The sequence below is a fragment of the Lygodium microphyllum genome, chromosome 8 (genome assembly GCF_053477565.2).
Source record: "Lygodium microphyllum isolate KBCC chromosome 8, Lygodium_microphyllum_v1.1.10, whole genome shotgun sequence".
Lineage (NCBI taxonomy): Eukaryota > Viridiplantae > Streptophyta > Polypodiopsida > Schizaeales > Lygodiaceae > Lygodium > Lygodium microphyllum.
The window spans coordinates 127,660,213-127,677,577 of record NC_141142.1 but is presented as its reverse complement, the minus strand read 5'-3'; the positions used below and the strand labels follow the sequence as shown (position 1 = coordinate 127,677,577).

The window sequence follows — 17,365 nt, the reverse complement described above, 5'->3', positions numbered from 1 at the left end:
ATGAAACCACTCTTGGCAAGGTGTCACATGAAAGGATGTACTTGAGTCCAAGAGCCAACACTGTGCATACATAGAGTGTATCTCTATCATTTGCGAAGCACTAGAAGAAGCTGCTAGGATATAATCATTATCATCAACATTCTCAGGCTGCATAACATTGATCTCTTCAATTTTAACACTGGACTTTGCAGGTACTATGCTGCGATCAGAAGACTTATCCTGCATTTTGTCTTTCCCCTTATCTTTGCGCCTTTCATTGCGCAATTCATGGCATTGTGGCCTAATATGGCCCTTTTTGCCACAATGGTGACAAGTAACATCTGTATTCTTGCCACGGGATTTGCTACGTGACTTCCCACGGGACTTGGATCGAGATTTTTGAGAATCCTGTCCACGGCCACTGCCACTGCCATGCTCTCCATATCCATCATTTCTGCCCCTAATTGTCATAGCATGCGACACACGAGAGGCATCCAAATTGTTACGGTTAACCTCTTCTTACAGAATAGCACTCTCAACATCAAATAATTTCAAGGTAGCAATAGAGGCACATAATGCAGTGCGGAATACATCCCATGACTCATTAAGAGTATCAAGCAAGAAAAGAGAAGTGACATCCTTTGCAAAAGTGATGTCCTGCAAAGTCAAGTTCTTGAGTATAGCATGGAACTGGCTCAAGTGAGCAGACATAGTCACATTCTCTTTCATACGCAGATCCATAATTTGCTTTAGCCAATACATTTGACTCGATGGACTTTTCTTGTCATAGAGATTCTTGATTTTATCCCACAACTGCCATGCACTCTGTTCTTTCTCAAACACATTGTAGTGAACCTATTCTGTGAGAGACAATACAATGGTGGACTTGCATAACTCATCAAGCTCAAGCCATTCCTCATCTAGCATAGTTGCAGGCGGATGCCCGCTTAACCTCAAAGGTTTGATCTGCGATTTCTACACCAACACCTACCAAATCTGGCTCTTCCAATAAGAGTTATTCGTACCATCAAGCTTAGTGATGTTGAAAATAGCATGATCAGTGGACAAACTCGCCATAATGTAGGCTGGAAGACTGTAGACAGTTCAAAACTGCTTGTTGTTTACTATAGAAAATGATAAAAAAATCACCAAAATCGAGAAAAAATGGCGAGGAAAGTGGAACCAAAGCTGTTGCCCACCAAGTACTAGTGAAAGTACATCATTTCAGAGTGTTTTAGCATGAAAAATCCATGTCAGTCCATACATATATGCATGCTGTAATAAATTTCAGATTTCAGTAAAAGAGAGCTAATAGTGCCAAAATCGGATCCCAAGGCAATCAGATATCACCAAGACCAAAGCTGGCATCATGCGAGCATAGCATAAGCATATGGCGGTCGATAAGCATGAATCCAACACCCAAGTATGTCATACAAACATCTGCGAGTGAGTAGGCACATCCCCCAGTCAATGGGGCAAAGTGTTCTTGCCACTACCAAAACTTGACACAAGTGGGTGTCAGTTCACAAAGATACGGATCCAAAACTGAGACTTAGCTAATAAGCATACAGTGAACCAAGACATATGATGTATCATCCCAAAAGGTAAGAAGTCCCAAAGTCTCAAGTGTCTGTTACTGCTCAATGGCATGTAATGGCTCAATGCATAAAAATACCGTCCGCTCAATATTTAATAAGCATTCAAGAATGCTCCCACTGGCACAAAAGTTGTATGTACGAGCTCAAGAGCTCAAGCCAAGGCAAGACACAGTGCCAATGACATAAGTCCAAGACAATACATCAATAGTACATCCCGAACATGTAGGCGATAGAGCATCCGTATGTAGCATTCATAAGCATGTAAGACATCAAATACATCCCAATCCAAACTCTGACAAGCCAAGTAACATCCAAGACTACTCCAAATAATCCAAAATGCATCCAAGGTGGAGCTTCAATGAGCACTCAAGCTCAACGTATGCATAGGGTAATCAACCGTGACATGAGCATCAAGCCGTAGGCAACGGGCATGCATAAACCCAAGAAGCATCATTGTCAAAGCATATAGCAATGTCAATAAGTGCGGGTTGAAATAAGCTCAAGCTTCCAAAAGCATCCGGATTCAATGACAAGCTCAAAGTCATCCCTCGATGATCAATGCATCATAGCATAACCCAAGACATACATCCGGAACCAATAGGCATATGTAAAAGCATGAAAGATAGCTTCAGTCCAAGAGTATTCAGCATGCATTTACTGTTATAAATTGTGTATTTTCAGCCCCAAAATCAGGCCAAAAACATAGCATTACATGTAGCTTCAATCCCCCAATAAACTGGGATGCAATAGGCATCAAACCGGTTATGTAGTCATGCCCAAACAAGCATAGGCATATAAATACATGCTGTCTCAGACCTGAAATCTATTGCAGAAGATTCTATCATCAGAATTTGGCAAATCCGATATCACCATCGCGTTCGGAGCGTGCCAAAACCCCAACTTAGACTCTTACCTTGCTTGAACCGGGTTCCGAATGCTCGAGATATGACAAAAAGAGTGATTTTTGGGCCAGATTTTGAAACACGCGCAAAAAAAACGTGAGCTGGCTGGGGGGTCTACTGTTCCACGTGTCAAAAATGGGGCCCAAAGGGGGCACAAATGAGGGCCAAAGAAGACCTATACCAAGCCTCAGCAAGCCTTGATAGGTTGGAAGCAAGATCCAGGTAAAGAAAGCTCCAAGAGGTGTGAGCTATGGCTGTCCACAACTTGTTTACAGCCTGTGAGACCTGAGAACTGAAGTAAACCCTGAAGAAAATGATCAAATACCTCTGATATAATGCCCTAAAGGTGTCCAACAATGCCGGGAAGGTGCTCGGGAAGCCGGGGAGTGACGAGCTCGAAGGAGTCAAATATGGCTGTCGGAAAGGAGACCCAATGCAAGTAGGGAGTCGATGGGATGCTGAGAATGCTACGAACCAAGCTCAAGAGTCGGAAAGCAAAGCTTTGATACCAGTTGAAAGGGAGCGACAGATCGAAGGTTGGACTCTAGAGCTATGGCGGGAGAGCAAGAGCAAGAAAGAGAGAGACTAGAAATGGGAACTCCAACAGTCACAATGTGTAACCGGGCCTTCCTTTATTCAAACTGTCACTAAAAGAATAAAGAATAAAGTGACGGTGACGAGCGCCCACCACCTGCAGTGTGCAGTGGTGGTGACTGTCAGTGTAGTAATACACGGGCGGCTAGGCAGAGGCGCCTTTACCCCCAACATCGGCCTTGTAGCTTTCACAACATTTACTAGGGTATCTTGGCCATTGACCATATCGTATAGAGTACGGAGTTACTTTTGTAACATGATGTGTTGCCTCATCAACGTGTTTTGACTCTATTGTCCACAGTCCTTATTAGAGCACAAGTATACTTTGAGAACAAATTCAGAGCCAAAATATGCATGCAATCATATACAAGATGCAAGGACAAATCAAAGCCGTAGAGATCATATAATCTCCACAAGCATGATCTACCAAAAAGTCCCGCTTCTTTTAAAAGTTCATCCCTATATGCTTGAGTGAGAGCTCTTTTTGCCATAATCAAACAGGTAAGCATTTCATCACTTGATTTTTTGATTGGTCTATGTTTCAATTGAAACCTGTTTTGATCATATAAGTAACGTCCTGATCCCTCACTTTCCAAGGTAGCTATCGCTTTGTGTCTACGACAAAAAGATTATCCAATCTTACATTGAGCTGGATGATCACCAATTACCATCATTAGCATGGCACATGCAATGAATCTTCTATTGAGAGAATTTCTATATTCAGTAATGTGTGTGATTGGATAATTGAAATCTAATGTAAATCTATCAACAAACATACTTTCCAGCTCATCAATCAATGGTTGCATGAAGACATGAAAAAGCTTGCTAGAGCTCCCAAGCACCTTTTTACAGTTGAATGGAATAAATAAAACTGGTATAACTCCAATAAAAGAGTTCTTTTCAGCATTGAGGACCTTCACCTCAACAACTCCACAATTCTTCTGGGTTGTCTTTGAGGCCTGAATCCCGTCCCAGTGTAATAATAAAGCAAAATTTCGTGGATCACCCTACTCATCAAAACCAAGATATATATATATATATATATATATATATATATATATATATATATTAGTAATCAATATCAAAGATTATTCATGGGATTTTTAAAAATCTACGTTGCAGTAAAGTGTACCTTGTAGATCCTTTTGTCCTTGTGTATATGAGTTTGACACGATTTGCAAATAAACTTCTAGGTTTTCTCTGTCTCATTCCAACCATCTACAAGCGCTGGTGACCTTTGAAAAGGAGGCCATGCTTTATATGCTTGCTTGCAATGCATATTATTACATATCATTGGAAGCTCTATGTATGATTCTGGATCCCAAAAATCTTTTACACTCTTGCACTTTGTGCCATCCTAGAACTCATTTATCTGTGAAGTACCAATTGCATTATCCTCTGTTAACCACTTTCTTTTATTTCTCCACATTTCCAATAATTCATGACATAGGGTTCTACTTTTGGTTAGTAGTTGCAATTGTTTGGTAATGGAGATATAATCAAAAGAAAGCATATCTTTCCTAGGTAGTGAACAGTTTGAACACTTTTCACAACATTGTGGGCAATCATGCTTTAGCTTCTTCCTTTCTATGGCATTGAAGTTACATTGCATTCAAGAGTGTCCCGAGTATAGTTATCTTCCTTGCTTGGTTGGTATAGCAATGGTACATGAGAAGAACTCTCACATACTTGGCATATTCTATATCGTTGAGAGTTTAACCATACCAAGTCGTGTTAACATGACATTGAGTTGCTCCCAACAAGTAGGAATATTTATACCACCTAAGTCTCCATCCCATGTGTTGGGTAGTTGCACTAATAGTTTGCCTAAGCTTGGTGCAAACATATTGTCTGTACAAGTTTGAGAAGGCTTTCTCCCAATAATATCACCAAACAAAATCTGAAGCATCTTGTCCTGAAACTCAATCGAGGCTTGATGTTCATCCCAAAGTCCTTGCATTTGAATTAGTCTCTGAATAATTCTATCAAAAAAAGATGGCTCAACATTATGCATCTCAACCTCATCTTCTTCACCTTCGTTCAAGCTCTCAATCTCATTTGAGGACTCATTATGGGCTTCGTTATCCAACTCAACATCACATCCCTCTGGAACATCCTCCAATAATAAATCATGAGGGTTATGTAGACCTAGATGGGTTGTAAGACTCTCGAATCTCTCCTCAATTTTCTGGTGTCGTACATAAGTTGAAGGAGGAACCAAACTTCCACCACCACAATATGTTTTGCATCTACACCATACATATCTACATCTAGGCAATGATTGAGATAATACATGGCTTTCAAGGGGATTGTCATCACTCATAGTAGCATTATCTCTCAAGGGGTTTTGACTGCTTTCATAAGCCATAACTGAGGGATGCATATTGCCATTCATATCTTGACGACTATGTGCATAATAAGTTTGTCTTGTAACATCTTGATAGCCAAGAGATGAATGTCTGCACTTGTAATTGCACTGACATCTCATGATATGATTCATTATAACTACTTGAAATATAAACATTTATCAAAGCTAATCAGTCCATACATTCTTAAAATTAATCTTATCTCAATAATAGAGATGCAAAACAAAAATTGGGTAGTAGATAGTTTGAGATGCCAAACCAAACACAAATAGGAAGGTCGTGTCCTTGGGACTTAGTAGTCCATCACATCAGTTATCCCTTCTGCGTGTGGTATAACATCTTCTCTCTCCACACTCATGAAATGACATATATTTAGGCTCTTTAACATTAAACCTAGAGGACATGGATTGCAAGTTTAGGCACAAATGATATATGTGTGACCTTAGGAAAATGCGGCACCAAATTTACATTAAATATTAATCAAAGCTAATCAGTCCATACATTATTAGAGACATTATTATAATCCTACGTATTAAAGCATTCTTAGAATAAATTAAAGTGATCTCAATAATAGACGCAAAATGAAAATTGCATAGTAGATAGTTTAAGATGCCAAACCAAACACAAAGAGGAAGGTCGTGTCCTTGGGACTTAGTTATAGTCCGTCACAATAGTCGTCCCTTCTACGTGTGGTTTAACATTTTCTTTCCCCACACATGAAATGACATGTGTTTAGGATCTTCAACATTAAGTCTAGAGGACACGGATTGCAAGTTTAGGCACAAATGATATATACATGACCTCAGGCAAAGGTGGCACCAAATCTACATTAAATATATATCAAAGCTAATCAGTCCATACATTATTAGAGGCATTATTATAATCCTAGGTATTAAAACATTCTTAGAATAAATCAAAGTTATCTCAATAATAGAGATGCAAAATGAAAATTGCATTCTAGATAGTCTGTCACAACAATTATCCCTGGGACTTAGTAGTCCATCACAACAATTATCCCTTCTGTGTGTGGTTTTATAATCTTCTTTCTCCACACTCATGAAATGAAATGTATTTAGGCTCTTTAATAGAGACGCAATAATAGAGATACAAATCTCAATAATAGAGACGCAAAACGAAAATTGCATAGTAGATAGTTTAAGATGCCAAACCAAACACAAAGAGGAAGGTCATGTCCCTGGGACTTAGTAGTCCGTCACAACAGTTATCCCTTTTGCGTGTGGTTTTACAATCTTCTTTATCCACACTTATGAAATGACATGTATTTAGGCTCTTTAACATTAAACCTAGAGGACACAGATTGCAGGTTTAGGCATAAATGATATATGCGTGACGTTCTCAGGCAAAGGTGACACCAAATCTACATTAAATATTTATCAAAGCTAATCATTGTATACATTATTAGAGACATTACTATAATCCTAGGTATTAAAGCATTCTTAGAATAAATTAAAGTGATCTGAATAATAGATACACAAAAAAAAAATGCATACTAGAGAGTTTGAGATGGCAAACCAAACACAAAAAGGAAGGTCATGTCCCTGGGACCTAGTTATAGTCCGTCACAACAGTTATCCCTTGTGCGTGCGGTTTAACATCTTCTTTCTCCATGCTCATGAAATGACATGTATTTAGGCTCTTTAATATTAAGCCTAGAAGACAGGATTGCAACTTTAGGCACAAATGATATATATGTGATGTGAAGCAAAGGTGGCACCAAATCTACATTAAATATTTACAAAAGCTAATCAATCCATACATTATTAGAGACATTATTATAATCTTGGGTATTAAAGAATTCTTAGAATAAATTGAAGTTATCTCAATAATAGAGATACAAAACAAAAATTGTATACTAAATAGTTCGAGATGCCAAACCAAACACAAAAAGGAAGGTAGTGTCCCTGGGACTTAGTAGTCCGTCACAACAGTTATCCCTTTTGCGTGTGGTTTAACATCTTCATTCTCTGCACTCTTATAAAGGACAATGCCCTAAAATAGGCATCCACTTACTAATTGTTTATCTCTTGTTTGAAACTTCAAACCTAACTAGCGCGCTCTAAAGAAGCACATTAAACTTTTTAGAAGGTGTGGCCTTCTAGGTTTCCTAGACTAGACTTCTGCATTAATTACTCATCTACACAAGTCTATTGTGCTAATTATTGCCCTCAATTCATTTGACATTCCTAATCTATTAATATTTTTTTTATGATTGAAACTTATTAAAACAAAGTTATGTCTTACTTAAAAATTGACAAAGTGAATAAGATATTCATCACAATCAAATAAAAAATTTTTGAACCTTAAAATGATCAACTAATCTCTTGAGCAAATACAAATTGCAAATACAAAGCATAAACATAAACATTTATCTTTTAATGATTAGTGTGAATACATAAGTCAAAAAGAGCAAATTAATTTTAATGACCGTGGAAGGTAACATTTTGTAATAGAAATGAGAAGTTGATCAAGAGGATATATATTTGCTTGATATAAGTATTAAAGCTAGTATTGTTGGTTTGTGCAAGACTCTCTTGCAACTTTATGAAGATCAAATGGAGTAATGAGTGGATATTATCATGCCGTCACTTCTATGGTTTGAGTTTTAAAACATGGCCAAAGATAATCGCAACAAATAGCCGTTACATATTTGAAATGCATGGCAAAGGATTGGGAACACAATGCAAAGATTCAATACTACTAAGCACATCCAAAGGTAATGTACAAGCATGGAAAAAGATTCCCAATGCAATACAAATGAATATTCAGTACTGTTATTAAGCAAGCCAAAGACCATTGAATACACAATGCAAGACTAATGATTAAGCATGGAGCACTCGATATAATATGTAGCCTATGACTAAGCATTAGGCATGTTGGAATAAGCATTAAGCGCTTGCATAGCTTGTGACTAAACATTAGGAGCACTCGGTATAATGCATAGCCTATGAAAAAACATATTTTATTTTTTTTATATTATAGGCCATCGATTTGATTAGAGAACGGACATACCAGATAGAAATAGATTGATTTATGATCAACGCAAGTGCAGCTGTGGAGAGAGGCAACTAGAGAACCGACTGTAAATGAGGCACAATTGTAGAGGAGGCTAGATTAATTAGCATCTGCCCGCTGTAACATAAAATGAACTGGCCACTTAATGTAGATAAGATAATATTTAATATCCAAGCTCTGATTACCTTAATGTGTAGGTTTAATGTGTAGAAAAAGAGCCTCTTACCAAGCTACTGATGACAGAACCCCCCTTTGAAGCCATGCTATGATCACGCCCCTGGCTCCTGATCTGAAGCTAGTGATCGACGTCAGTAGCTACAGCTGCGGCTTGCACCCATCAGCTCCTTTGAAGCTATCGTTTGCCACGTCAGCAGCTAGAGCTGTAGGTCAACGTCAACATCATTAATGTATTGAAGGTGATCGCCGAAGCCTCAGTTTGCACCCCAGCTACATTAACGTTTATAAGCGGTGGCCTACTCCCAGCTTCCGATGTGAAGCTATTGAAGCTATCGATCGCTTCTCTGAAGCTTTGATGGCTTCTCTAATCAAATCGATGAGTACCCCCTCCTCTACAGAAGCTACAACTGAACTGATCTATCACTTGATCTCTAAATCTGATCTGAATCTCTGAATCGCTTGATCAAATTGATGACCCCCTCGATGACATTGCTTCTCTGAATCTTTGAATCTTTGAATCGCTATGATGTCAAAAGGATGACGTGTAGGATAGTTGCATGCTGTGATGCAGTAGCTATCTCAGAAAGGATGACGTCGTGGATCACGCTATGATGCAACAGTAGCTATCTCAGAAATTAATCGATCGTTGCCTACCACCAGCTGCTCCTGGACTGACGACCGCCAAAGCCCCCTCCTCTACAGAAGCCACAGGCAGTATTGTAGATGAATAATGACAACAAAGTGAGAGGATTAGAGGATAGGCAGATGAATAGTGATGATACCATAGCTCAAAGAAACCTCTCTCTCTCTTTGTGTGAATATTGGTTGAGTTATAAGATGTCTACCTCAAAATGAACGATCAAGTCTCCCTCAAAATGGTGGCAAAATGAGCGTTGCTACCAACCCTGCGCATGCATCCTAAAAGCACATTAAACCCCTTAAGAATTTAATGAAATACATAATCTCTCCCCCTTTTTCATTCTATTATTAGACCTTAATAAAGGATGCATCATCTTGCATATGTACATATGCAGTCATGCCACCGAGTCCATTTGACATTGGAATATGTCTTTGTCGGGTTGAAATAAAATCCACCATAATCTCATAGCCGCTAATCTCTTAGCCATGCAAAATCACGTGACATATTTAGTCCTTCCCCCCGGTCCGCAAACATTTGTGTAGCAGTCCCCTTGGATCAAATATAAAATTAATATTACTCTCATCAAGCTCACCAATAATGAAAATTTTATGAGTACTTGGATCAAACACATAAATAATTTCGCTCTCATCAAGCTTCTCTATAATGAATATTACTTGAGTTCCTTAATCAAACACATAAATGACATCCCCATCATCCCAGACAAGACACATTTGAAAGCCCAAAGAAAGAATCGATCCTCCATGTAACTCATATGCATATGAAGACTCTAATTTGCTATCCTAATAACTATGGTCCATAAAAATTACATCCACATAAACTGCTTCATCATCTTGCCGACCTCCTTGATACCTGTCTTCGAGCTTCATCACATCTTTTTCACAACCTGCAAGTCTTGCAAAATCTTGTATGCATCCAAGAAAGAAAACCAAGGATTTGTTCAAGCTCTTTTGCATCCCCCTAGGCATATACAAACTAATAAGCACAATTACTTCCCTTGTTCTAATCTCTATAAGCCAAAAGGACTGATCATGCCTTAAGAGTCCCATATTACTTTTGCATCAAGTAATAATCCCATTTGCTTCACCATGTAGCCTTTCTTGTAACCTTGGACACCCACATTGCTTCATACATCCAACAAATTTAGTTTAGAGGCCTCCACTTGACACCCACTCGCAAATCCAAAGTATCTAGTCAAGTGTGCTATCTCCTCTTCCATTTCCATAAACAAATCAATTAGTGGTTTGGATTGCTTTCAAGTCTAATGTAACGAGGCTTGTTGCTATATACCGATAAATGGATTTCTTGATGGTTCGATCAAAAAATCATATGAGAATTGATCTCTTCTCAAGTTGCCAATGTATCCATTGATCACATGTAAAGGGGCCAATAGTTCTCTCTCTTAAAATGAAATCAAATGTTGGAAGAACTTGTGGGAGCACAAGGAACTAATACGATGCCTTTACGCAAGGAGATATTTCACTATATTGTGGTGGATTTTCAAAAAAGGCAAATGCTTAGTCGGGATTGTATCTCTCACTTGAGGTGTATGAGACCATCTAGGATGTCAATTGATAAAGACTTGTGGCACTATTCTTCTCCAATTGTTCCCCCATGATTGCAATAGGCAGAGAAGTTGATGATGATGATGATGTCATGGTGTAAGTGTTCCTCTTGTATTCGAGTAGGCAATTAAAACTAGTCTTTGTAATGACTACCCACTAAGTATAATAGCTATCAAGGGCTGCCAAAATCTATGGAGTCTTCTCAAAACTTGCAACACTCTCCTTCCTTGCAAAAGAATATATCTCATGATGTATACATGACAATGGCCATGACATGCTCAAAATTAATCATTGGAAAGAATGGTGCCATCATTGTATCTCCTTCTATTATACACAATTAAAACACCTGAATTGGAAAAACACAGGGAATCACTTAATTGGAAGGACAATTAAAAAGTTTTCTTAGAGACAAGGAATGCATACCTTTATTCTATGAAACACAAGAAAGGTTCTTGCAAAGTCACAAAACAATCCCCAAGATTTGTTTCACTTTCGCTAATCCTGTGTGTGAAAATGAAATATTGATAACATATTTGCAATGGTGAAAAGATCATACCTTGAAGGGGGAAAGAGCATGCCCAATGAAGTGAGATCCCCACTAGGTTTGGAAACAAGAATCCAATCAATAATGGTGTAGCACAAGAGCTAAGAAGATCCATTGCTTGTCAAATGGCTTTTAATTTAATGCTCCAACTCAAAGTATAATTGTACATCGAAAATATTGCACACAAGCCTTGATATTATTCAACACACCTTCTGCAATCAATACTTGAGAAAAAACCACAGATGTAGTAATATATAATTGTACAAAACGATGTACCATACAACCCTCCCCCTCCCCACTATCATGGAAACCAATACCCTTCGCTCTCTACTTAGAATGTACCAAGTAGGTGACTTGACATATCACAACAGATACCCCAAATATCCATCTTACAAGGTAAAGTAGCCCATTCAATTAGTCAGTGAACTATAAGTAGCCCCTTCGGACATTATGTAATATTATTGCAAACAAGAGTATGAGTTGCTCCAAATGTTGAGCTCTAACTATGAGAGAAACCCCTAAATTAGCTTGACACTATGTTCCTAGGATCATGAGAGTGATGTTGCAAATTGGCAGCCATATCAACACTCAATTGAGATGAGGAAAAAGAGATGAGTTAGATACTATGCATCTCAATAGAAATATAATATCATAGTAGCCCATTTTATGTGCCACTAAACTGAAGGGAGTGCATTTAATCAATCCATTTAATGAGTACATTTAATCAGTCCATTTAATCTTCTACCTCTCCTACACTAAAACGAACTTAACATATCCTTCTCTCCCTTCTTAGTTGTTAGCATCAAACAGAGATTAAAAACATCAACTTTCTAACTTTTGCTTCTATTCTCCTTCAAGGAAAATGTTTCTTCAATTTATCTCTTTACTTAAATCAATCACAGCTATCATCATATAACTATTCACATATTGCATCATACCAGCAATTAAGAATGACTGCATATAAATAATAAGACATTTCTACAAAAGTTATGGCTGCTACTTACCTGCACAAAAGATGGGTCTTAGTAGTACCATTGCTTATCAGTTGTAGTAGTGAAGTCTGTGTCTTCCTCTATCTCTTTCTTTCTCTCTCTCTCACTCTTGTTTGGGCGCCAAACCAAAATACGGTCCCAAACCCTAGCAAGAAAATCCAATTAATACCCTTATAATATGGCCTACTAAATTATTACCTATAAAATCCAATTAGTACCCTTATAGGAGTATCTTTGGGACCCAGCCAAATCCATTGATACATGTCTATCTAGGCTTGAATATTCACTACACATTGTGAACTAGCATGAACTGAGATGTCTCCCTACTCTCGCAAGCACCCAATGATAATATTTCCATATTTACATATACATACTCACTCAATGTGATACGTCGTTGGCTTTCAATTTTTGTCTTCATCTTGAAGGGTTTAAGTAGTAGCCTTTCATTTTGACATATACTTAAAAGCTAAAATTCTTGGTTTGATAAAACAAAGGAATAATGCCTACACCTACATTCCCCTTCATAAATGGTTTGATGTCACAAAGGAGTAATGCTTAGACCTCCATTGTGCTTCATAAATGGTTGTTATCTCGAGAGTATAAAGGGTGTTATCTTCTTATTGATTTTCTACAAAAGCCACTCAAACCCGTTGACTTTGAAGGTTAAAGTATAATAGCTTATAGATGTTTCTCTCATCCACTTCAATGATAGTTGCATCATCAATAATAAATTGAGATTCCTAATGGACCACCAACATACCTATATCTATTAGGAGCATTAAAAACTAATTTTTTTAAAGATATTCAGCCTGTCAAATTATGGCAAAGGATTTCCTATTCTTGTCTCATTCAAGTAGAAAGAGAGTTGAGACTAGAGCAACAAATCTTCCACATTTCTAGCAGGATGGTGTTATTTTTCTTCATGGATAATTCTATTGTCTTTATCTCATTCAGCAAAGGAAGGTGGAGGTCTTGATTGAAGCCCTTGCTAAAGTAATTCACATTCCTTCCCCCCCAAATAGACTAGTGAGGCATGAAAAGAAGGCACCTTAGATTATTTGGCAGCATTTGATCCCATGGCATCAATGTGCTAGTCAAGGTTAAATTTTCACATTTTCCTAATGTGTGTTATGCATATCATTTTTATCTCTTTTTGCAATGCAGATACACTAGAAATGTGTGGAAGAAGATGCACAATGGCACATAAAATAGGTTCCTAATTTTCATAAGTATTGAGCTAGGTCACACAGTTCTCAATATTAAGTGTTGATCAATATAGTTACCTTCAATGGGCTTGCTCCACCACCAAATAATCTTTAGAGTAAGTAGAGGAGTTTTGCTAAATTTTGTAAAAAGGGATGAGAAGAAATGTTGTATTATTCAGTAACCACTTAATTTAAGTATAATTTGTTGGATGACCACTTTCCACAAATTATGTCTTGGTATGACTATTCGTAATCTCCCATAAAGTATATATTCTTGATGTGGATATTTGAAATTCCCTAGTATGAAATGCAGGGAACTGAATTCCCTAGTTTTGGAGCCTACAATTCCCTACTATGCGAGGTGGGAAATGGATTCCCTATTTATATGACCTAGGAATACCTAGTTTAAGATGTGGGGAATAAAATTCCCTAGTTATTGACAAGGAAATCATACATGCATGCCTAGGATTCCCTATCATGAGATGTGGGGAATGTAATTCCCTATTTATACATAGGGAATCCATGTATACATACCCAGGAAAAATGAGAGAATTTCCTACATTTCATGAGTTTTCCTACATAGGAATTGTTCAAAAGCTCCTTGTGTGTCCCATGTGGCGTTTGATCACTGTGAGCCTGTTTGTCGTTATCATCGCATAAGTCTTTCTGATTAGCAGCATCTGTACTCAAGTGAATGTACCCAATGTGATAGCTTGCTTAATGTTACTAAGTATCTCATAAGTTTCCCTTGGTAGCTTCTGGTATAGGTCTTGCCTATGCTTCCTAATTGTATCCATTTCGCCATGTGATTGCCTGTTTGCAAAAAGCAGGTCTGATCTGCCTTAGTCTGTCTAATCTTGGTCCTTGTTCTCAGCATGTGATCACCTGTTATTATTAGCAAGTGATGTATACCAATCAATTGTTGTATCCTAAGTGATAGCCTGTTTATAATAAGCATCTGAGAAGTTTTCCTTGGTCTTCCCATTTCTGTATCATCGATCATTGTATCCCATCCAATAGACTGTTTGTTATTATGATAGGTTAGGGTTATGTTTGATAATTTTGACCTGTCTGATAGACTCTTTGTTATTATGATTGGATAGGTCTGCCTTTGTCCTGCCAATTATATCCATTTCATCATTGTTTTTGCATGTAATATACTGTTTGTTTGTTATTAGCATCTGAAGAGTCTTCTTTAGTTTTCCTAACGGTGTCCATTTTAACATACCTTCGGTTATTGTGATGGCCTCTTTGCTGTCAAAGCATTTGTTTGATGAGTCTTCGTTGGTGTTCTTATCTATATAGAATTTCATAGTTTATTTTGGTTTTTGTAATTGTATTGCCTTTGATGATCGCTTTCTCAGTCTTCTGAAATTGTACGGCATTTGATCATTTTCACAAGAATGTGCATGATTCTTGTGTGCACAAAAGCATGAAGACATTTCCTACTGAGGCTCTTTGTCCTTGCTTAACACATATTTCTCTCCCATTTCGTGTAATTAGTATCTATTTTACAGAATTTTTACTTTAAATTTAGTTTATTGTGATTCTTATAGTTGGATTTTCTCTTTGGCAGCATCTGAATTTAATGTTAAGGAATTTAAGCTTGAATAAGACTGTGTAGTAGTTGGATTTTCTGTTTGGCAGCATCTGAATTTAATTTTGAGGAATTTAAGCATGAATGAGACTTTGTAAAATGTTACTTTCTGTGGTGCATGTGTGTAGGAATTATATTCCATGGGAGCACTCAAATTTGCAGTGATCTCTCTCCCTCCGGTTGCTTGTATACCCTTTCTGCTTCTTACCAGGCAAAGTCACAATGGCGAGTGTGATGCAGAAATCAATGCAGAGGTCAGAAACTTCAATGCCGGATTACTGCAGGTTGTGAACAACCTCCAGCAGAGCCTGCCTGCAGCCCACTTTGTCTATGTCAATGCATATGACCTCACATGGAATGCCATCAGTAATCCCACTGCTTATGGTGATGTTTTCTCCCCTTCTCTTGGTGCTTTTCAATTTAAATATCATACTTGGGCCATCATCGAAAGTAGCACAGCAAATGCTGTACACAAACGGCATTTAGAAAAATCTCATTTGGCATAAAACTTACAATTATTGGGTCAATTGCCAATGACATGGAATGGCATGCCAATGATGAAATCTGCCATGTTCCTGTGGTACAGTTGCATCCTGGGCTTGCATTGAGACTTGACTTGTAGTCAAGGGATGTTTGAAACCCTCGACTACCGACTCAACTGCGGTACCATTCCAATGTTCATCTTGGTGACCAGCCAACTGGGACCATAACCACTTTTTTACATTATACAGTGTGCCTTCACTGCTGCCTGTGAGAATGAAATCCTTAGCCTTGGGTTTAAGACATCCTCTGATCACTACCCCACTTGAGCTAGCAGATCATGGCTTCTTAAAATATTCTGAAAGCAACTGCAAAGATGAGATCATTTAGTGACTGATTTTATCTTGTTGATGCTTACTTATGTGATGGGACAGTTGGTCCCCATCCGGTGATTGTTTTCCTCAATCAAGATGTGGGCATGGATCATGTGTGCAGGCTTTAAGTATGGGAATCATGCTTGTTGCGGCTCAGGGCCATATGGAGGCATACCCTGCTACAAGAATCTAACCAGCGTGTGCAGTAATGCATCGGAGTATGTGTTTTGGGACTTTGCACATCCAACCAGTGCCTTCAACAAGCTTTTTGCCGACTCTGTGTGGGATGGAGGTCCCTCTGTTGTCTATCCCTTCAATTTAAGGCATCTTGCATCTCTGTAGCTTCACAACAGGTTCCTGGCCTCTCGGATTAGATTGGCCTCAGTGATGGTTTCTTTAGTATACTGTAGCTATATTTATAAAAGTTTAAAATCTTCCCACTATACAATTATACACCTTTTAAATTGACTTGAGAGAATTTGCTTCACAAAGAGCGTTAACATTGTCCTTTATCTAGAATTGTCATTGATAATATGGGTTGGTGCCAAGTATAGGTGTGTTAATCTACATGCACAAATCCTCCAACCAACTACCATATGTATATTGTACATCGGTGTGTATCAAATTTGCCAGGTATGGAACTCTTGTTAACACTTCCGAATGCACAAAACTTTGCTTGTTTGACCTAATGTTGAATGGTGCAAAACACTACCGAGTGTGAAATATGAGCTTCACTCTCAAATCATAGTGGGAATTTGTGCTCTTAAATCTTTTGGCCCTGAAGTTGGGGTGGTGTGTTCAATGCTTTTTTCATGTGATGAAGTTGTATGTGTTGCAAGTGTTGAAGGAACATTGGGTAGAGCTAAATCAAAGAGCAAGCATACATAGTTATATTGGTTGTGGTGGGCAAGATCATATCAATCAGCAAAGTATGCATAAGCACATTGATGAGTCTTATTGCTTTGGTTGGGAAGACTACATACTAGGGAACAAATATATTGACGAAAGTCTTCTGTAAAGCTTGTGTGTACACACCCACACACACACCCCCATTGCACACACACATAATTCAATTGAATCCTCCTATTGTGGATGTTGGTTCATTGCTATTCATATGTATTTCATATTAATCATTATTCTTTATGCTTTCATTGAAATGCCACTCCTTGAATAATTTGCAACAAATATAGTGCAATCTACATTGTCTATACTTCTTTTCAATATGGAAAGCAGCAATCTAGTTAAATTTATTTGGTGATGAACTTTTTGATAACACATCCATACATAATTAATGTTTGGGA

General features: G+C 38.0%; 1 protein-coding gene across 1 annotated transcript in view; it reads left to right on the top strand.

Annotated features, from left to right (window-relative positions):
• The window catches only part of LOC148032840 (GDSL esterase/lipase At4g18970-like), a 39,036-nt gene extending 22,258 nt beyond the window's left edge, over positions 1-16,778 (top strand). Inside the window, exons 4-5 of the mRNA XM_087683510.1 lie at positions 15,339-15,594; positions 16,186-16,778. Of these exons, the coding sequence (XP_087539636.1) occupies positions 15,339-15,594; positions 16,186-16,406 (477 nt within the window). The 3' untranslated portion in view covers positions 16,407-16,778. The remainder of the gene's footprint in view (positions 1-15,338; positions 15,595-16,185) is intronic.
• Positions 16,779-17,365: the final 587 nt, after the last annotated feature.